This window comes from Molossus molossus, unplaced genomic scaffold (genome assembly GCF_014108415.1).
Source record: "Molossus molossus isolate mMolMol1 unplaced genomic scaffold, mMolMol1.p scaffold_m16_p_9, whole genome shotgun sequence".
In the NCBI taxonomy this organism is placed as follows: domain Eukaryota; kingdom Metazoa; phylum Chordata; class Mammalia; order Chiroptera; family Molossidae; genus Molossus; species Molossus molossus.
In genome coordinates, this window is record NW_023425403.1 from 22989593 (window position 1) to 23011875 (window position 22283).

General features: G+C 41.8%; 2 protein-coding genes and 1 non-coding gene across 4 annotated transcripts; 2 read left to right on the plus strand and 1 right to left on the minus strand.

Annotated features, from left to right (window-relative positions):
- Window positions 1-215: 215 nt before the first annotated feature.
- MAK16 (MAK16 homolog) lies at window positions 216-10029 on the plus strand. 2 transcript variants are annotated; one of them, XM_036250274.1, is made up of 10 exons: window positions 216-303; window positions 2527-2576; window positions 2667-2776; window positions 2880-2944; window positions 3101-3252; window positions 4112-4166; window positions 6836-6910; window positions 7638-7751; window positions 8668-8730; window positions 8863-10029. In XM_036250274.1, the coding sequence occupies exons 1-10, from the start codon at window positions 289-291 to the stop codon at window positions 9055-9057; spliced, it is 894 nt and encodes a 297-aa protein (XP_036106167.1). In that variant the 5' UTR covers window positions 216-288; the 3' UTR covers window positions 9058-10029. The 2 variants fall into 2 exon arrangements, with proteins under 2 accessions (XP_036106167.1, XP_036106166.1); XM_036250273.1 differs by lacking the exon at window positions 216-303 and having other exon boundaries at window positions 2503-2576.
- On the minus strand, window positions 9352-18175 carry TTI2 (TELO2 interacting protein 2). Its single transcript, XM_036250272.1, has 7 exons — window positions 17154-18175; window positions 15458-15644; window positions 14612-14704; window positions 13089-13276; window positions 12868-13011; window positions 10568-10730; window positions 9352-9647 (listed from the first exon to the last, which is right to left on the minus strand). The coding sequence occupies exons 1-7, from the start codon at window positions 17798-17800 to the stop codon at window positions 9543-9545; spliced, it is 1527 nt and encodes a 508-aa protein (XP_036106165.1). The 5' UTR covers window positions 17801-18175; the 3' UTR covers window positions 9352-9542.
- Window positions 18176-18542: 367 nt separating this feature from the next.
- On the plus strand, window positions 18543-18647 carry LOC118623120. Its single transcript, XR_004958220.1, has one exon. It is a non-coding gene; the product is annotated as a small nucleolar RNA U13 (small nucleolar RNA).
- Window positions 18648-22283: the final 3636 nt, after the last annotated feature.

Here is a 22283-nt window from a genome sequence, read left to right on the forward strand (position 1 = left end):
CTCTCCGGGACTCGGGTGACTTCTGCGCGGGCGGCACCAGGCCCTCAGCCGCGCGTGCGTCGCTCGGTGAGCCGGGACGAGACCCACGCTCGTGAGCGTGCAGTGACGGTCGGACGCAGCGGGGACGCGCAGGCGCCCTCAAGCTGGCCGCCACGCAGCGCGGCGTGCGAGTCTGAGAAAGCGGAGCTCTCGCGCTAGGTGAGACTAGGGATTCCGGAAGTGACTCGCCGGAAGAAGCATGGCCGCTTCCGGGACCTGGCCGGGTCCGCACGCTGACTTGTCGACACCATGCAGTCCGATGATGTGAGTCGCCTGTTGCTCTTCCTCCCGGGGTTTAGGCAGGGTGTCTCGCCCTCTTTAGGCGACTCAGAGCCGCATACTCAGCCGGCCCGCTTGTCTCGTGTGGCTCCCGAAGCGAGGCTTCCAGAACCCCGATTTCCGGGCGTGGGGCGCTCACGTGTCTACCCTGGACCTCCAGCCCGCTGCCCCCGCGTGGTTGAAGAGCCAGAACGCCAGCACCTCAGTCCAGGGGGTCGGCGGGTCCAGTCCTTGGTGCCTGGACGTGAGGGACTAGGCGTGGTCCCTGGGGCCGGGGCTGGGTGGGGGCTGGGTGGGCGATTCGGCGAAGGTTACACATCCAGTTTGAGGATCCGTTTCATCCACGTGCACGTTACCTTTTCCGGCTGCTTTTCCTGTGTTTAGGTTTTTCTTTGCATTTGTTCCACTGTCCGCCCAAGTCATAATTTTGAAAGCATCCTAGAGTCATTCGTTTCGTAATTTGTAGGAGAAATACTTGAGTGCTTACAGTGTGCCAGGCGTTGTGGTAATTCCTAGAGATTTGGTACTTAATAAGCCAGACTAAAGACTTCTGCTTCCCTGGAGCACTCTGGTGGGCGAGACAGAGAGTGAACAAATACAACTGCACTGTGTAACAGAAGTGGAGAGTAATCCGGAGACCACTTCACATAGGCCTGGTCTGGGAGGGTTGCTCTGAATACAAGACATTGGAGCTGGGATCTGAAGCATGAGAACGAACCGCCGCTGAGGGGAAAGCAGTCAGCCCAAGCACTTGGGAAAGTAAAGTACAAAGATCTGGAGGCAAGAGAGAAGGAATATATTCAAGGCCACTAAGATCATGTAGAGTCTTGTAGGAAATGTTTTTAGGGGTTTTATTAGGAAATGACATCTGGTTTACATTTGTGCGAAGTTCTCTAATTGTGTGAAACGTTTTAAAGGAGGGAACGAGTGAAAGCAAGGAGACTAGGGTATAATGAAAGAAGCTTCCATTACGGCAGTTGTGGTGGATATGAAAAGAAATAGATAAATTCGAGATGTTTTATCAGTTTAATAGACAAGACTTGGTGATGGCTGAAATGATAAAGAAAAGTGAGAAATCAAGAGGTTTGGGATTTGAGCAAAGTTCAGTGGTGGTTTTATTTCTGTTGATGAGGAAGACTAGGGAAGGAGCACAGTGTTGTTCTTTTGAGGGGTGTGGAATTGAGAGCTCCATCTGGACAAGTTAATGTGTATAATGCCTTTTAGACTACCAAGTGGAGGTGTCAGGTAGGCAGCTGGATGTATATACAAGTCTGGTGCTCAGGAGAGAACTTTGACCAGGAAATAACAATTTAGGAGTCATCAATTTAGAGATGATATTTAAAGCCACCAGCCAAATTGAGCTCCTACTTTTCCAGTTTCATTTCCTCTGACCTGTTTCTTGCCATCCCCTATCAAACACATGCTGTAAAATTCTAAAAATGTTGTTCCACTGTTTTCCATTTATGTTTTTCCCTTTAACTGTTTTAAAGCCCTTCCCAGTTTCTCAAGGCAGTTCGCTCAGTGGCGCTCATACTCTTACACACGACTTTTGTACTTAAACTACTGCTTTGTGTATGTATCGTTCTCCATAACTAGAAAGATAACACTCTTTAAGGACTATACCTTTTTTCATTCAGCATACTTGAGTGCCTCTTGTGTGTCAGGACTTAGGGATGTCAGTGCCTTACATAAATTAAGTATATAATTGCTGAATGAATAAAGAACACCTTAGTGGAGGATAGCAGATGATTTTCCTTGCCCTCAGTGAGATAAAATTATGGTACGTGTATCCAAAAGTCTAGTACTGCGTAGCTTTTTACAGTGGGTATGAACATTTTAAGTAAAAAATGAAATTTACAAAATATATATGACCTCATTTTGTTGAAAATATACATACAGACATACTAGTCCTTGGAATGTACACACATATAGAAAAACATGAAAATATTTATAAATACTAATGAAATTTTATATCTGGATAATGGGGTTATGGTTATTGCTGATTTGTATTCATTTTTCTATAAGAAACTTGTTTGTGTAAAGAAAAGAAGTCAGACTATTTACAAAGCATTTTTTTCCTCCTCATTTCTTAAAGACTCCTTTCCTCAAGAGGTAAAGCAGGGCACTGCCATAGGGCATTGTTTCTTGAATTAATGTGCCATCTTTTGGATCAGAGCAATTGAAATGGGTTTATACTTTGTTTTGCAGGTTATCTGGGATACACTAGGAAACAAGCAATTTTGTTCCTTCAAAATAAGGTGGGTCTAAATTTGCAGCTTGGATAAAGATTCCTTTAGTGGCCTTCTTGGTAACCCATCTTATAGTGCGTGCCGTTCCTCTCATTCTAGAACCAAGACACAGAGCTTTTGCAGAAACGAATACAGCCTGACTGGACTGTGTAACCGGTCGTCCTGTCCCCTGGCAAACAGTCAGTATGCCACTATCAAGGAAGAAAAAGGTAACATCCAGTTCCATCTTCCATGAGAACTGCTCAGCAGCTTTGCAGAGGATGTCCTTTAGCCCCTCTCAGTAATATTACAGGTATTTATTTTATCCTGCAGGACAGTGCTACTTGTATATGAAGGTGATAGAACGAGCAGCTTTTCCTAGGCGTCTCTGGGAACGGGTAAGGCTTGGAACATAAAATTACAAAAACCATTGATCAAGAGCAAAAATGGCCACATTTTTCTTTCTTCCTTGACTACATCTAGATCAAACTTTTGAAGTTAACAGTGACGACCTAGTCATTGACCCTGCCCTTCAAGCTTTTTCTGTTTGATAGGTCCGGCTTCATAAAAACTATGAGAAAGCACTGGAGCAAATAGATGAAAATCTAATTTACTGGCCCCGTTTCATTCGACACAAGTGTAAGCAGAGATTCACCAAGATCACCCAGTACCTAATTCGAATTCGAAAACTTACACTCAAGCGACAGTAAGTATTTAGATCGTTTATTTATTTTTAAATCTATTTTGTCATGGATCATATTATAAAGCTGAGAAATTGTGAAGCCTCTAATAACGCTTTCTATAAAATTCAATGTTGGGCAGCCTTTTGTGGTATACTAAGAAGACAGTTTACCTCAGATTAAAGGCGTGCCCTTTGAGTTTGCAGGATTTGTAGAACTTGACTATCCCCTCCCTGTCTGGAAATCAGCTTCAGAACTCTGTTTATAACTCCCCGAGAGAATTTTACAATGAGGGATTTAAAAATTACCTTAAAAATGTGAGTAAACAGGACAATATAAGAACTTTACTCTGAGTTCAATGAAAACTTGTTAAAAGTGATAATGAATTGAATTGTGACCTGCAGAGAATACTGAAGATGTCAGTCTTCTACAGAAAATTCCTCTTTCTTAGTTCACTGAAGCATTGTTAGCATAGTGAATGTCCCCAGAAGTCTCAGAATGCCTAAAGAAAACAAAAACAGCCACATAGTAATAAAAATATCTGCATTTTTTTCTTTAATTTTTCTTTACTGATTTTAGAGAGAAAGGAAAGGAGAGGGGGAGAGAGAGAGTCATCGATGAGTGAGAACATTGGCCGCCTCCTGGTGCCCTGACCTGGAATCAGACCGGCAACCTCTTGGTGCATGGGTCGACACTCAACCAATGAGCCACACGAGCCGGGCAAAATGTCTGATTTTTTTTATAGCATTCAATTTAAAGTATATAATCTTGCTGTATTGAGCTGAACCCTACAAAGTGAATTCTAGTCCTTGTTTTTCTCTTTTTTTAAAGGAACACATAGCACACGTACTTGGGTTTTCTGATAATATGTGTTATTTCCCATAGGAAGAAACTTGTTCCTTTGAGTAAGAAAGTGGAGCGGAGGGAAAAAAGAAGAGAGGTAACTTACTGTTCTGACATTCATAGTGTCTATATTTTCGTTGAGGGTAGGGCTGTGTAGGTAGAGCTCATGAGAGATTCAGTCACCATTGTGAACTGTTCAGGCCCTGGGTATGGTTCACTAATGGATAGCAGTTATGCTTGCATAAGATATGATATTCCATATTTTAAGGTTATGACTTTTAGGACAGGTTAAAATGTGGGTGCTTGAGGCTATATGTAATGGAGAACAGATAGAATCCCTTAAATAGAAATCCACAACTCCTTGTCTGAAATTCTGGAGGTCAGATGTTTCAGAATTCAGAATTTTGGGATGCTGCTGATCTTACATGTTACCCTCAGCAGGGTTTGAGCATTCTAATCAAATGCACTTGCAGTTTTGCAGTGAAATATAAGAGTGTTCATTCACACTAGAAGGCATTTTTTAAATCTCTTTAACTAGACTCATGTTACTTCAGGTCATACTAGGCCACTAAATTGAGTTTGTTTTTTTTTAAATTATTATTTTGGAATTGTTAGTAAGGAACTGATTGGAAGTATTTGTTTCTTTTAAGTGAACTGGGCAGCTGTGTTACCATAGTAATGACTAGCGATGTTAATAGACGGCTGTCCATGGACAGACTGGTCGGGAAACTCCAGCCTTTGTTGCAAAGCAGTCTGCCTCCCCACCTTACTGGTACTTCAGTCGAGCTGAATTTTCTTATGCTTTTCAAGACCCAGAAATTAGCTTTTCCTGACAAGTTCAACTATTGATTCACTCTAGGCATTTGCTTTGCTTGCTTCCCTTCTTGCAGTAGATATTTACCTGATCATTTCTTATGTTCTGTCAAGAAATTACTTAAATGATCTTGATGCTTTTGTTTCCATTAATCGTGTAGAGTTCCATATCTCAAATCTATTTTATCATTGGTTTTTGAACTTTTTTGATCACTTGCCCATCAATAAAATTTTGAACATATGCTCTCCAGTATATTATTTTTAAATGTTATACATGTATACTTGCAGTCATAGGTACAATTTTTTGTGATGGCCTGGTTCTTAGCTGAGTATAAATTTGTCTTTAAGGGTTCTCCTAATTGATAGACACGTCAGGGATACTTATAGAAGGGCATTGTGGATTATTTGCATTAAGTGCTTGCTCTTTATTTTCATTCTGCACCACCAGTTGTTAAACAGGTGTTCATACAACCTTTCAAAAGAAATTAAAATTTTCTGCTTTTACCAGACAATTTTGAAGTCCTCTGGCAAATGTGGCTGTGGAAGACTTTTAAGTGGGTTGGACAGTTTCCGGCGAGCCGAAGCAGAGCACTGCCCAGGCTCTCTCTCCTGTTGCTGCTTCTGCCTAGGCCCATTCTTGTTTCCCTGTTCCTGGCATCAAAAAACATCCTTGGAAAATAGAAAACAATTTTAAATGGGTTGGAAAATTGTCTCCAAAATTTTTAAGTGATTCAAATTTTTGTAGGAGATGTTTTCAGCAATGTTACATACAGGTTTTTTAAGGTGTTCTATCTACAGAACAATTTCTTTTCCTTTTAAATTCCCTGGTAAAATATTCCCTTGATTGAAAGAAGAGACAGTGTATTTACTTTTTAAAACTCCTGCTGTGTTACATACTACTGACTATTTGTCATTTTAGAAAAGGTTGGCAAATTTGGAACATTTTTGTGTGTGAAAAATGCATGGTTCTTTAAGTTCTATGACTCTTTAAATACTAAACCATTAAATAATCAGCATACCTTTATAACCACTCCCTGTCTTACTGCAAACAGTTCGGTGTCATCTGTAAATACACATAACCAAGTAAACATAAACAGCTAGTGTTGTAATAATCTGAATAAAGGAGATCACCTCTTTCAGACTGCAGTGTTTCTCCCTTGGGATTTTGTGCACTGTGTCTGACACTCGGCTGTTTGCTCTGTGGACAGTCAAGGCACCAGTCTCCGGATGCATACAAAATATTTGTAACATGTTAGTTTTGAATGTGTTCTTACATCTCAGTGGATCACTCTAGAGATGTAAGTACCCACCTTAGAGAATAATGTAGAACATCACAGTACACTTTTAACTGGCCCATGTGCTGCAGTCTTATGCATTGAGGTGTATCTGACACACTGTTCGTCTTATTAACATAGCTTCAGTATGTAACACTTTGAAATACTCTATGATTTGCACTAATTAATTGTTTGTATTAGGTTAGAAAGGTGGATTGAGGTTAGATTTGTGTTTGGTTGTGGGTGGTACAGGTTGATGCCATATCATTTCCAATGAGAGATCTTTGAAGGAAGATGCATTTTTTCTTTTTTGCTATCACATGGGATCTAACATGGTTTTAGCAAATGTAAATGAGTGGGGTTCCCTTTTCTGTGAATCTGCTTCAAGATTACTAATTTTCTAAGACGCTTAAATGTACGTGGACCTGTCTGCCTTTGTATCTATCAATGGCTTTGTTACAATTTAATTTAGAATGCTATTTACAAAAACTCTAGGAATTTTTTAAATTGAAATGTTCCCAAGAAGGTTCGAGAGGTAAAAAAGAAATATATCTGGTTGGAGAGGCAGAAGCCCCCATAAGAGCAAGAAGTGATCACATCTTCTTTCTTATAAGAACTTGGTACTACTCTACAGGGAAAGGAGTACTGATGAAGTGGGTTTGCTCTTTTTCTCTTACAGGAAAAGGCATTAATAGCTGCTCAGCTGGACAATGCCATTGAAAAGGAATTGCTAGAGAGACTTAAACAAGATACGGTGAGAAAGCTCGGAGCCTGGGGTACAAATTTTATTTTTTAGGTGGTACTATCATGCTAGGAAATGTGGGACTAGTGGAACAAGGGTTTTATTTTTAAGGATGCTAGAAAGATGTTCATCTTGATTTAATTCTTAGAATAAATAACATGTAGGTCCTGGCTTCCTCATTAGCTCACTGCTGCAAGCACCTAAAATGCTACTGTTCTTGACACTCCATTCAGTATGTGAGGCCTTTCCCTTTGCCATTATCCCCAACTCCTACTCCCAGACGTGGGATTCCAGAGCCCTACAATAGCCATACAGCTCGATCCTCCTGCCTTTCCTCTTCTAAGGTTCTTTAGAATGAACTTTTTTTCTCTTCTTAGGATTTAATGTCATTTATATAGACAACATGAATAAAAAAATTTTTTTTCTTTATTATTTCCTCTTTGCCAGCGAAATTTTACATTTGTTGTAATCCTTGGGTTTTATAGACTACTAAAGTTTTAAGTGATTTTCTTTCATCCTTCACAGAAGTTACTAGTTTGGTGTTAACCACTGATTATTTAAATGTCAAAATAGGCTTTTTAAAGACACTGCCAGCTCTGGGCTCAAAAACAATTATAGAAATATTACTCGTCAAATTAAGTATTCTCATTTCACTGAGAAAAATAATATGCTTGCCAGACAGTGGGCTTTGAGTGTAAGATCGAAGTATGGTTACAGCCAGTCTGTTTGTGTTGTTCAGTACGGCGACATCTACAACTTCCCCATTCATGCCTTCGACAAGGCCCTGGAACAGCAGGAGGCAGAGAGCGACTCTTCAGATGCTGAGGAAAAAGATGAGGAAGATGATGAGGAAGTAAGTAGTGTTTGTATTTTTCCTCTGTCAAGCAGTAATCTATAGGACTATATCCATTTTTTTTTTTAAATCCTCACCTGAGGACATTTTTGCATTTATCTCCAGACAAAGTGGGAGGAAAAGAGAGAGAAACATCGATGCGAGAGAGAGACAATGACTGGTTGCCACCCACACAACCCCAACTGGGGCCGGGGACAAACTGAAACCTAGGTATGTGCCCTTAGCAGGAACCAAACTCGGTACTCTGGTCCGCGGGCCAACGCTCTAACTGCTGAGCCAAACTGGCCAAGGCTAGATCTATTTTTAATGTAATTGAGAGGTAGTTCTTGGTTTTCAGTCCCCTAACCAAAAGCTTAATTTTTCTAGCATGAGGTTAATTCTGGTTCAGCAGTGGCTGCTGTTCTCCAGGTTCGGCTAACAAAGTATGCATTGACAATTTTAATCTTATTGATAGGTATTCTAACATTTTCCCTGCAAGATGACAAATGAAGAACCCATATCAGCCAACAGAATATACCATTAAGGAACCTACTGAAATTTACAAGGATTTAATCTTACTGTTAACATAGGAGAGGTCCTTAAAGTGATATGTTGTCAGGAAAAGGGCAGATTTAGCAAGTAGATGTTTATTCTCACAGTATACTATCATAGGTAGAGAGGCATACTTTTCTTAATAGTAAACTATTTTTTGATTATTTGAAATTAATAATTTTAGTTGAATGTATAAAGAACTGTTTATAAATCTTACATACTGATTACAGAAGTATTAAACTTGGAAATATGTAGATTTTCGTTGCCTAGCAAGTAGATTCTGATTTTGGTTATTATTTATGCATTTATTTATCAAAGAATAAAACTAGATGTCTGTGTTGAATTTTCATGATGCATTCTGAACCTAACAGTTGCTTTATTTTAGGACGTGGGGAAAAGAGAGTTTGTGGAAGCTGACGTGGATGAGAGTGACATAAGTGATTTTGAGGTGAGATTTATGGGTAAAAGAAAGGGGGGTTTCCAAACACAGAGAATTCTCTAGTTCTCAGTTGAGAGGACACTGGAGTGTGGAGAATGAACCTAGGATCTCTCCTCTTATTTTTTCCCCTCCCCATGGTAGGACATGGATAAACTGGATGCCAGCAGTGATGAAGATCAGGACGAGAAATCCTCCAGTGAGGAAGAAGAAAAGGCCCTTGATGCCAAACACAAAGGCAAGACACCCTTGAGAGGACCTTTGCGGAGAAAACGAGCCTATGTGGAGATAGAGTATGAGCAGGAGACAGAGCCTGTGGCCAAGGACAAAACTACGTGATTTCTCTTTTTATATCAGGACTGAACATTCTGTACTTTATCCTCATCACATACATACCTCCAGTTTTCACTCTTTATGCTGTATTTAACACAATATTTGTGTTTTATATTTATGCCACTTCTGGGAAGCAAGAAGTCTGGGAGGGAGTGGAGGAAATCCTTAAAATTGTAACAGAGTATTTTTATAGCTTTGGCATGTGTTGAGGTGACAGCTTGAGCCCAAGAAACTTAACAGATGAGTTTGTGGTTATAAATGTTTCAAATCTGAAATGCTACTCACAGTGGGTGCACCTCCCCCCATCTTTATTCAGAAGTGTCTAGACTTCAATTTTTCCTTGTTCTTTTCCCTACTTCTATGGGAGTAAAAGTAAAGAAGAAAAAAGAAGATCTAAATTATAATGTCCAGTATAAAAATACCTTTTTCGTTAAATAATTCCATTTCTACAGAAAGAAAATCATCTTCTCTTTTAGAAAGTAGTACAAATCTTAAGTTCCACTGTAGGGGGTGCCTTCAGAGACCTGTTGCACTTTTCTGATACAGTTCACCACCTTGCTGTCTTCGCAGCTTTGGGGAATTTTAGCCAGGAGACCCTGAAACGTGAAACCAAACAGGCTTTGATTTTGTTATTTCTTTTCCTTTTACCTTGGTTCTTCTTTATTGGTACCATACTCAAAGAAGGAAAGGGATGGCACTCAGGGCCAGTTCACAGAACAGGTGTAACTGTAAGAACTGTTGGCGTGCTTGGAAACGTGCTGCTGGCTCATGGAGAAGCAGCTTCACGCCAGCCAAGAGGAATGAGATTGGATCTAGGACTTGAAAACTGCCTGAAATATTTAGCCAAAATGAAGTTTAATCTGAATAAACTAATAAAACAACAATCTATACTATCTCTAAATATTTTTAGGATATGAATTTCTTTTCACGCAGCTGTATACCTCTTTAATTGAAGACTTCTAAAAGGGGGTAAGAAATGAGGCAATAGTTTATTAAATATATATAAATGCATACACAGCTATTATATGCTGTGGCTTTATCTTTTGGAGAATGTGAGACCAAAGAAAAAATTCCCATGTGAATAAGTAAGAATATGGAAAAACATAGTTGCCCCTGAAAAACTGGAAACATTTCTGGGATATGAATTACTCTACCTACATTATTACTCCTTAGTGGCTTATATAGCCCATTATTTCACCTGGTTTTTTTTTTTGTTTTTTGTGTTTTTTTTTTAATGACTGGAACAGAACTTACATTTTACAAACTCTTGATCATGATCCTTTTGCCTATTCTCTATCCTAGCCCCAAAGATGTTCTAATCCTCCTGCCTTTTGGTCTGAGCAGTTTTAAAGACCTTTGCTCAAACTACTGAAGTCAGTCAACAGAGCTCCAGAGGTGGAGACCTGAACCCTCCACACTGACTGACAGACTTGGTCAGACATGTGAATAGTAAATCATAGGAATTACTCAAGGATAAAGTGGCCTAACTGAAACCACATTGCAGACTGTCCCTTACCTTTACTCGTCCTTGAGAGCAGTGGTCCAGGAGAAGCAGGCAGTCTGTGGCTTCCTCTAACAGGGCACTCTTAACAGGCTCAGGTGTAAGGTTTGGATCCCTTGCTACATCACATATCAGTTTCAAGAGAGCCTTCAATAAGACCACAAGTCTACAGGAAACTCTGGAATCAAGGAGAAAAACTATGTTCATACTCTAAATCAGGATGTTAAACTGGAAACTTCAAGGACCAGCTAGTATAAAGCCCTCATTTCATAACTGAAGGAACTGAAGCCACATCGATGGAAGCAGAACCAGAGAGACTCAAAATTTCTTAACTGCAAGCCCCATTGTTTTCTACAGCACACTGCCCACGTACACTCCAACCTGCCTGGGAAAAGTTTGTATCCCCTACCTTGATCTAAAAAATATTAAATGGTTTCCTGTAATCTGTACTGTTTAGCATTCCACCTGTCATCAATCAATGTATACTCTGCTGTTTCCCAAGCCCCGCCCCTCCACAATACATTCCTTCATGCATTCACAATACCCAATACATATTCACATTCTTTTTTTTATCCTCACTCGAGGACATTTTCCAATTTTTTGTTCATATAGAGTGGGAGGGAGAGAGAGAGAGAACCATCGACGTGAAAGGGACACATTGAGTGGTTGCCACCCACACGACCAAACAGGGCTGGGGACAACTTGCAACCGAGGTACTGCCCTTAGCAGGAACCAAACCCAGGTCTCTCTGGAACACAGGCCGTAGTTCTAACTGCTGAGCCAAACCGACCAGGGCTCACATTCATTTTCTTTTTTTTTTTTATCCTCACCCGAGGACATTTTTCCATTTTTTGTACAGATAGAGTGGGAGGGAGAGAGAGGAAGAGACAGAGAGAGAGAAACATCGACGTGAAAGGGACACATCGAGTGGCTGCCACCGCACGACCATCCAGGGCTGGGGACAAACTGCAACCGAAGTACGTGCCCTTAGTGGGAACTGAACCCGGGTCTCTCCGGACCGCAGGCCGACGCTCTAACCGCTGAGCCAAACCGGCCAGGGCTCACATTCATTTTCTAATCCCTATATTTGCTCACCAATCTCTTACTTTTGGAATCTTGGTCTCTGCTCTTTAAAGGCCTGACAGTATTAATCTGATTCAGTTTCATTTCTCCATCTACTCATTTCTTTTAGTACACTCATTCTTCAAATATTTGTGTACTTAATACCAGGTACTAAGTAAACTTTGGTATGCTCAGTATTCCAAAGTGGTCTTCCATCCTGGAGCTCATTGTTCAATAGGGGAAAAAAGGAGTAAACAAATACAGTCTGGTTACGAATGGGACTTAAGGAAACACCTGGATACATTATAAAGAAATCAGATAATATGGTTCAGAATAGATATGTAGTTGAGGCACTGGACTCTAGATGAATTAAACTTTGTTATTTCATGCAAGAAAGCCTTTTGTTGCCCAGTTGGTTGGAGGGTTGTCCCATACACCAAGAGGTTTTGGGATTCCTGGGCAGGGCACACACCCAGGTTTCAAGTTCAACCCCAGTCTGGCCTGTACAGGAGGCAGCTAATCAATGTTTCTCTCTTCCCCCCGCCCCCACATCCTCTCTAAAATCAATAAAAATATATCCTTGTGTGAGGATTAAAACAAAGAGAAGAAGGCCTTTTGTTGACTTAACACATTTGGGTACCAGTTTACTGTTCCTGACACCTTCAAGACAGAGTTGGAGCGCTTTCTAAGCAATCATATCCTAAACGAGTATTATCCCAATCACTGTTAAACAATGTGCAGTGAAGTGCTCTGGTCTCAAATGGATATAAAAAACATTAGGATGAACAAAGTTAGGCATGCCTTTATTGCAGCCCTTCTACGTGGGCTTTTATATTTAATGTGCATCATTAAAGATGTACCCCTGAAGCAACAATGGGTGTATTTTATCTTTTAAATGCCATTTTCGCAGTTCAAAATCCAATAGGTATGTAAAAATCGGAGGTATGGCTCGGTGGTTGAGCGTTGGCACCAAGAGGTTGCCAGTTCCATTCCCGGTCAGGGCACATACCCGGGTTGTGGGCCTGATCCCCAGAGCAGGGCGTGCAGGAGGCGGCCAATCGATGTTCTCTCTTGTCAATGTTTCTCTCTATCCGTCTCCCTCTCTCTCTAAAAAGAAAGTAAAACATAAATAAAAATTGGAGGTATTCAAATATATGGTGTGTTCTCAATACTCTGTACTGCATGTACAATGAAGTTCTGAAGAGAAAACCTGCGTTTTTCCCCTCACCACACTGGTCTGCTGGCTGTTATACCTGGGCCAAGTATACTGCATGAGAAGTTTCAGGGTTTCCAATATCTTCAATCTAGCCTCCTCCTCTGGTCCATCGTAAACCTCCAGATAACCAAGGATGACTCGCTCCAGCCTCTTCAAGTGCCGAACAGTTAGGATCCCCAACCTACAAACAAAAGAGAAAATGTGATACCAAAGGGATGAAGCCAAGGAGTGTGGCCAGACCAGCAGACGGGCACTCGCCTCTTCACGAAAGCTGGTAGGTTTCTCGCGTAGGTTCTGCGCAGGAGGATGCGGTGCTCTGGCTCCATGTGGGTCAGGACCAGCTGTAGCACCTCGTCGCAGTGTGTGGTGGGCCGAGCTGTATCCCCCTTCCAGCGCAGGGCTTTCTCCAGGACTGGAAATAAATTCAGCAGACACAGGAGCACAGCCTAGAAGAAAGGCATGGGCAGGAACTGCAGCCATCCAGTCCCAGTCACAACACTGAGGTTTCTAGCAACTTGATTAATGTACTGTCATAGAATTCTAAAAAATTTATGAGTAATAATACATTAAATATATATTACTTCCTGTTTTCTAATCTTTTCTTTTTACTTCCATCTTGGTCTCAAATAAATTAACACCTTTTCCTCAGGACTGTTCTTTGGTAAGCTATAAAACAGGAAGGCAGAGCTGGGATTTTAACCTAAATTTTAGGAGTCTGAGTCTATTGTCACTGTATTACTAAGTCTAAGTGATACTTACATGTACTTGCCCCTAAATGGAATCTAAGATGGTCCTTATTTGTGTTCACCTGAACCACCCTATCTGAAGTTTCACGGTCTAGGCGATCCCTCTAGCTCTCCTGGGCTCTTTGTTTTTTTCTTGTAGTATTTTGGAAGTGTTTTTTTCCTTCTTAAACACCATTTCAAGAGTCCTAACCTTTCTAGCTGTTAGTACCTGGATTCTCAATGCCTAAAATAATATTTAAAGAAGAAAGGTGGCAAGGTGAGGGGTTAAGGGTGGGCAGTCACAAAATAAAGATGGCTGTTCTACCTTTAATTTTATATAACTTGTTTCTTCTGTCTTGAGACTTCCTCCCCACCCCCACGCCCACGCCCACCTCCCGCCATCCGCGTCCTGTCCCTGCCTAGAAACTCCTATTTATCCTTCATAAGCAAATACCACCTCCTCTGGAATCCTAAAACCCCCACCACCACCAAACCTCGTTAGCTGCCTATTGCTGAACACCCACTGCACTTAACAAACCTCTTTCAATAGATTTATCACTCTGTACTGCAGACACATGTATAAATATTCACATATTTACATAAATATCTCCCAAAGGGTTTCTTAAGGCCAGAAATCCTGATTCATTCACTCTTAGAACCTACAATGGTTCCTGGCACACAGTGAACTCAATGTCTATTGGATGAAAGAGTAAATGACACTAACACATCCAACACACAAGGGGTTTCAAGTGTGTGTGTTGATAATAAGGCAGCACAGAAGGAAGGACACTTAAAACAAATGATATGTAATTGACCCAAGATGAAGACAAAACGCTGGCATTTCTGTGGCTACTCAAGAATGGGGATGGTGGCTTGGTATTGAGATATTTTTACTAGTCATCGCTACCTCCATAGTTTCAGCTTGGCCATGTTTTTAGTTATCATCCTCACTTTCCAAGAGAAGAAAATGCCTCTCAACTATTATTACTCACATAATGTCACTTTCCACTCAAATTTGAGAACTCAGGCTCAGTTACCAACGAATCTTACAATTACCTGAATGAGGTGGTGCTCTGGTGTATACAGATGGTTGAAAAGGGCATCGTACACAACCTGGGCCCTATTATACTGGAGCAGATCAGCAGCTGGCTGCAATCAAACAAATCACCCAATTAAAAGAAAAGTTAGCCAAGATTGGCAAAATGTAGATAATTTTAAAAACTGAATTATGTGTATATGGGATTCATTATACCACTCTACTTCTGTGTATATTTTAAAAGCTCCAGCCCAGTCAGTGTGGCTGAGTGGACTGAGCATTGTCCCATGGACTGAGAGGTCTCAGTTGGATTCCCAATTGGGAGATAAGCCCTGGTTGCAGGCTCGATCCCCAGTAGGGGGCATGCAGGAGGCAGCCCATCAATGTATCTCACATTTGTGTTTCTATCTCTCCCTTCCTCTCTCTCTCTCTAAAATAAATTAATTCATTTAAAATATATATATTTTTAAAAAGCTCCATGACACACAGTTAAGAAAGAAATAAACTTCCTCGAGTGATGGCTTCCACATTTGGTATAATCCCTCATAGTTTGATTTTTTTGCTCCTTGAAAGTGGAGCAAAGTTTGGCTATTCAGTTTGACAGTGGCCTATGTTTCATGTGCATAATAATAGCCTGTGTTTCTTATACATATTACCTATGAGATATAACTTCTACTAGGTTGGTAAATGGAATGAATATAAAGAGAAAAAATATAAATATGTGAATTTAGTCACATAACAGCATTTATAGAAAGCCGGTTAATAAAGGCTATAAACATAGGCAACAATAAAATAGCAATATCATGAATGGGGAACATTACTCAGTCTGTCCCACCAACACAGATGACAGAACAGAGACTACTTACCACATTAAGCACAATGTGATGGAGGCAGTCAACACCCAGGACTTTGTTCTCAGTTTGATAGTCATCTGAGATGAGCAATGATGGCGGAAGTATCTTTTCTAGGTGTTGGTTCAGCCAGGGTTGAGTGACCTGTTGCAGAGTCCATGAGAAAACATGTTTGGTGGCAGGGTTATTCTTCCAGGATTCCCTAAGTTGGAATGTGAAACCAAATTAAGTAAAGTGACACGGTATTAACTAGCAAAGAAAATGAAGCTAAACAAAGTATTTCTTTGTCTTTGAATAAAAATACACCCTATATAAGGTAACTCCTGATGTTATAACATAGATTTTAAGATTTGGATCAAAATAATTTACAGAAATTACACTAAATACATTTAACACTCATCCAGAATTCTGGGTCTAAAGCTTATCCACTGAAAAGTAGCCATTCATAACCACAGTAATGCAAAACATCTGTGGTGATGGTGGAGGTGGTTTCAGTGAAGATACGTTGAGAAGGGAGAGATGAGTAATAGAAATGTCTTCAGTTATTATTATTATGGAACAAATGAATCAATATTTGAACAGCAATTTGTAGCTTATAAAATTATTTTATACACATTACTCAACTAATCTTCAAAATAACTGAAATAGGTAATATTATCTTTATTACAAATAATAAAACTGAGGTTCACAGAGATTATCTGACCTGGTCCTACTCAGAAGCAATAAAAGGAAGCACCATCAGCCTCAAAACGAAGTCTTAATTACAAGTACCTAGTAAAATGACAGTTATGTACACCTTTTATTCTATTACTACAGTGTTACAGATACCCTTGCAGGCCATTTGATCCTGTCCAAAACATCCATGAGCATCTTTGATCCATGCCAAACAGCACTCAACATTTGGTCCTGTCAACAACAATGCCCAGGCTTAGAAAATGTCCCTAGGTTCAAAAAGCCCATAACGTTTATTTATACTCCTGGTTTACAGGATTAATAATAAAATACTATCATGTTTACTGGTCCAATAGTTGTGTTATGACTGTATTGTCAAGAATAATCTTTCTCAACTGGATAACCTCACTGGTCATGACACATGGGGTTAGGTAGATGGGCTGGCATGGACCAAATGTCTTCGTGGACATTTTGGACAGGACAAAATTTCAAGGACCTTTTGGTTGGGTCAAATGTCTCCATGGTCGTTTTGGAAATGAACAAATGTCCACTAATCACTAATACTAACATACAAAGTAGCAAGTGGAAATGCACAAAAAACACTTTATCTAATAACAATCTAAAGCTTTTATTTTTCATCCCAAACACTGCTTCCATATCTAATGATTATCCCTATCTACTTTGATAAGTTTCAAGATCTTCACGTTCAAGTTCAAACACTAAGTTTAAATCCTCTCCACCTAACTAAAGAAAGTTAAGTGTAAATAAATGAGACAGAACTTCCAATTTCCAGGGCAGTCGTCATGAGGACAGGAAAGAACACTAAAAAATAAAGTCTGAACACCTGTATGCTAATGCCAAATTTACCACTATCTAGCTATGTCATTTACAGCAAGTCACAACCTTTCTGGGCCTTAGGAGATCAGCTATTACAACACCTTTACCTTAGGGATGAAGGAACTATAAAGTTCCTTTGAGCTCTAACATTCTAAAACAGGTTGAAGTTCAATTAGTTGGCCCTTTCTGCAGGGATACTCACTTATTCAAATCGGGCTTAAGCAGCTCCATAATCTCAGTAAATTTCCCTTTCTCATCTTCACTTTCTCCGTACAGGAATCCTGCCACAGAATCACATCCAGTAATTTGAAGCAGTAAGGCGAGCACCTTTCCAGCAATGAACTGAGACCTTGGCGTGGTCCATGGCTGCTGCAAGCTGTGCGTGACGGCAAAAATATAGATGGGTCCTGCCAAGTGCTGGACGACACTCTCCCATTCACGGAAAAGCAAGCAACCCCTGGCAGACACAATTATTCTTAATAGCTTAATGAACAGTGATCCCACTTCTGCCGCTTGCTCGGCCCCCTCAGAGTAACCATCCTCTCTACCTTCCTGCTCCTTGGGTGGGGCTGCACACTTCTCCAGCGCTTTTGCCAGCTTGCCCAGCATCTCGGGCATTCCAAGGAGCGATGCGCCACTCCCCTCAAATAACCGATGACACGGTCTGGATTCCAGGAGAACATCGAGGTGTTGAAGAGCTCGATTTCTGGCCCTGCCGCGTCGGGACTCCTGGTCGTTAAGACGGTGCACAATCTGGGAGAAGGCCTGTCCGAGGGAGGAAGAAAGCCACTCTCCGGGCAAGGAAGAACCGTCCCGCGATGGGGATTCCCGGGAGCTGTCGTGCTCCATGCCTGCCTGCTGCGAGCGAAGGGCTGAGCTCCCTCAGAGGACGAAGCTGGAGCCGGGAGGGGATCCGCTAGAGAGCTGGAAAGATCGCCGAATGCTGGAATGCTCCCAAAGAACAGAACTAAAACCAAATCAAACGGCGACACATCTAGGCAAACGGAGGGCGAGTCTAACCGGCATGGAGAGCAAAGTGTGCGTCAAGGAAAAGATGCAGAAAAGGGAAGGGAACCTCTCTAGGAGTCGCAACAGAATCTCAGACTCCCAACTGTGAACCAGAGAAATTATTCTTGCCTTCTGGAAGACTCAAAAACAAACAAACAAAAAGCCCTAAAGTTTGATATAAAAACGGCTACCGGTACCTGCTGCTCTTCCTGCACGTGCTGGACCTATCAGGATATGGATCTGGCTAAGGTCGTTGCCGCAAAGCGCAAGGCTAGCTTCCGCCCATGCTACGGCAATGCTTCGTTATTTCACGACCTACCGTCGTAAAGCAATAAAGAGTCAGGTTTATGAAAGGGTGGAGCTACTGAGAAAAATTTGCATAGAGAATGATCCGCTCACTAATTTTGTTTCTGTTTTCACTTACTAGGTAAAAATAAGAGAAAAATTGCAGAATATCAGTGAGATTTTTAAAATATACAGGATCTTTTGTGTCAAGACCGAATATATTTGGACCATATATGTCACCCTTTCTTAAAACTTGGTGGGCCATACTCGAGAATCCTTCAGTAGATCACTACCCTCGATCCTTTTGTAGTTCATAAGCGTGATGATTGGGTTTTCATACTCGTGTATGAAATGTGCCTCCCACTAAACCTTGTTACGATCGTGGCACATCACCCGTCTGACGTGAACTTGGAGGATCATGTAAACATTCGGGCAATTACACAGTAGGGTGTTCTATTTTCTTTATTTCAATAACTATTACCTGGAGTTTTTTGGGTTTTTTTCGTGTTGGCTCGAGATGGAATTACGGAGAGGTCTTTACATGTGCAACAAAAGTTTTTTTTGTGTTTTGCTTTTGAAAATGTTTCCATTGACTGGCCGGTGTGACAGTGGTTGAGCGTCGTCACCTGCTCCATTCCCGGTTTAGGGGACGTGCCCAAGTAGAGGGCCCGACCCCAGTAGGCAGGCGGGAGGTGACTAGTCGATGTCTCTCACCGACGGCTCTCGCTCTCGCTCTCCCTTATCTCCTTTAAAAAAGAAATAATAAAAACATATATATATATACTTCTAAAAAATTGTTTTCTTCATTGATTTTTAGGGAGAGAAATAGAAATACCCAACATCCGGGAAAGAGAAATTTACATCCATCTTCGCCCCTCCGCTCGCCGCCGCTTGCACGCCCTCTACACGCCCCCTACTGGGGATCAAATGGGGACCTCTCAGTCCATGGGATGAGTGAGCTCAATGCACTGAGCCACATGCAACCAGCTTTTCAAAAAGTTGGCTTTGGGAAGGACTAATGCCAGTGTCATGCCCAAAGTCGGAAACTAGTCTAACTCCCGAGCGTGGGCGCCAGGGGCTCCCCGCAGCCGCGCGCGGTGCCGGATCTGGGCGACAGGCGGCGCCCGGAGCCGGAGCCAGAGCCCGCGAGCGGCGCAGCCCGCCGCAAAGCAAACCTTTGGTTCGGTTTTGAATGGGAAGGGGAGCCACGGTCCGTGAGATCCCTCAAACCGAGCCGGCATTTCTCCCGGTGCTGTGGGTTCTCAGAGGGGGGAATTGTGTCCAATGACCTTGGGTTCCCCAGGGGCTGGTCACAGTACCTGGCCAACTTTGGAAGTTGGTCCGTGACTTCAGGTATCTATATACTGTCGGAGGAGCCGAGGTAGCATATTTCAGTGGTGCCAAGGCGTGGGCACGAGCTCAGAGAGATGGGCGCCGGACACCGGGAGGGGTCCGAAAGCGGGCTGGACAGCTTCTAGGTGAGGGACCCCCGCGGGGAGTTGGAGGGCAGCCGCAGCTTAGACCCGCGCTGCTGGTGGGCCGGCTGAGCCTCCTCCATGCACCCAGCTGGTCGCTTCCAGGCTTTGGGATTCTTCCAGCCTCCGAGCCCCCAAAAGTGCAGAGAAAGCCCCGCAGGATTTTCCGGGGTGTGTGTGTGCAGGGATGAAGGTGTCGGGAGTTGGTTCTCCTCCCCGGGGAGCGGTTACCACGCCGAGAGGGCGGAGACTGGCAGTGCAGTTGTCCCTCCTTGCAAAGGGCGCAGCCAGCGAGCGTGCGGTTTCCTTCCTTGCTCCCTCCCTCCCTCGCAGTGTGACGTTGGGAAAAAGTTCGGTAACCTCTCTGTGCCTTAATTTCTTTAACTGTAAAATGCGGGCAAAAATATTCCCTACTTTATCATTTTTTATATTATTATTTATCCCTACTTCGTAGACTTGTTATGAGAAATAGGGAGTTAAATATATATGTAAACTACTTAGAACACTCTCCGGTCAGTAAGTTCCATACAGGTGTTAGCGCTTGTTAAACCACAGCTTCTGTGTTAACTTACATCTCTTTTAGGGGAATTTTTGTGGTTAGGGCCCTTCTCTGCTTTTTTATTTGGCTTTGCCTTTTCTGACCAATTGGTGGCACTCATGATTTTCTAAGGTATTTCAAATATAGATAAACATTTCCTCCCAAGGGGGCTCTCCCATACTAAGGTCAGTGTGCCAGCAAGATGCCAATCCACAGACAGTTATTGTATCCTTCCTGTGTGGGAGCCTGTCTTCCCTGTTCCAGGGGCCCTTGTGCTAAGTGGATCCAAGGTCTCAGTCTGTTATGAGGAAAGTACTTGTATTGCAGAGGTCTCCCCCTCTGCACTCAGGGTTTCCTGACGCCAGAGACCATGTATTTACCCTCAGTGCCTGGCACAGTTTAAGTCATGCAATAAATGTTCGTTGAACCCCACATGTCCATCCACAGAGCACTGGCTGAATAAACCATGGTGCATCCACACAATGCAGTTTTGTATAGCTGTACAAAGGAGCAAGACTATCTCTGTGGAAGGCCAGGGAACTCTAGTACATATTAAGTGAAGAAAAAGCAGAGCTGAGACCATGTATATGTTGCCTTTCTTCTTAGAAAGAGGTGTGCATTTGCTTACATTTTAAAGAAGCAATGAAAGTATAAATTACAAACTAGTAAAAATGATTACACATAAGACAACAGGGTGAAAAAAAATGGGGATGGCACCTAGACTTCATGTACTGTGTTTTATAGTTTGACTTTGGAATCATGTGCATGCTTTATATAAATTTTAAAAAGAAAATAACAAAGCATTTTCTAAAAGAAAAAAAAGACAAAGTACAGGGTAGGGCAAACGTAGGTTTACAGTTGTTCATATGGCAAATAATACAGTAATTAATAAATAATAATACAAGAATAAACTCTGTGTTTCGTGTACTCATAACTGTAAACCTACGGAGTTACTCTTATAACTGAACAGAGCGATAAGAAGCTGACTTTAAAACTCATTATTTTCACTACACATCCAAAGGAAAAAACAAATAGCAAACAGACCAGACTGAATTTAGGTATACTATTTGTTAGTAATGACACTGGTATTGTTATTTAGATGCCATTGTATATATTATGTATATTTTACATACATGTATATAAAATAGCAAATAATATATATGTATATATATTTTTTTAATTCTCACTTGAGGATATTTTTACATGTATCTTCAGATAGAGTGGGAGTGGGGGGGGAGAGAGAGAGAGAAAGAGAGAGAGAGAAACATCGATGTGAGAGAGACACATCGACTGGCTGCCACCCACATGACCCCAGTGGGGCTGGGGTGAACCGCAGTGGAGGTACTGCCCTTGGCTATAAAGGAACCTTGGACTCTTGGGTCTGAGGGCCGACACTCTAACCACAGATCCAAACCAGCCAGGGCACAAATAAGTATCTTAATATTGTTAGAAACCGCCCTGGCCAGTTTGGCTCAGTGGTTACAGCGTTGGCCTGCGGTCCAGAGAGACCCGGGTTCGGTTCCCGCTAAGGGCATGTACCTCGGTTGCAGTTTGTCCCCGGCCCTGGTTGGTCGTGCGGGTGGCAGCCACTCGATGGGTCCCTTTCACATCGATGTTTCTCTCTCCCTCTCTCTTCCTCTCTCTCCCTCCCAATCTATCTGAACAAAAAAAATGGAAAAATGTCCTCAGGTGAGGATTAAAAAATATATATATATTGTTAGAAACCAAGGTCTTCAGTAAAAGATAAGAGATACAAGAATCAAATCAGTAAATTAGGTATAAATTCTGTAATCGAAAATTTGAATTGTCATTTGTAGTATGAATTTGATTAATTTTTACCTTTTTACAAAATATATATATCCTAGCTGTGTTCACTGAAAAAGCCAAGAAGCAATGGCAGTCTAATGGCTATGAGCAACCCTAGTGTCCAAATCCATAATCTCAAGGCCATGGTCCACTACGAGGAACCAGGACTTCCTTAGGAAATTATTGGCAGGGATTGTGTGGCACTTTATTACACCAGAAA

Bases quoted from the DNA above. Each gene is read 5' to 3' on its own strand.
- MAK16 (XM_036250273.1), top strand. From the start codon at position 2,503: ATGGGTTTATACTTTGTTTTGCAGGTTATCTGGGATACACTAGGAAAC. The intron at 3,253-4,111 runs GTAAGTATTTAG...TATTTCCCATAG, and splicing joins AAACTTACACTCAAGCGACA to GAAGAAACTTGTTCCTTTGA. The intron at 8,731-8,862 runs GTGAGATTTATG...TCCCCATGGTAG, and splicing joins GTGACATAAGTGATTTTGAG to GACATGGATAAACTGGATGC.
- TTI2 (XM_036250272.1), bottom strand. From the start codon at position 17,800: ATGGAGCACGACAGCTCCCGGGAATCCCCATCGCGGGACGGTTCTTCC. The intron at 13,012-13,088 runs GCGAGTGCCCGT...TTTTGTTTGTAG, and splicing joins CTACCAGCTTTCGTGAAGAG to GTTGGGGATCCTAACTGTTC. The intron at 9,648-10,567 runs GTAAGGGACAGT...TTCACGTTTCAG, and splicing joins GCTCTCAAGGACGAGTAAAG to GGTCTCCTGGCTAAAATTCC.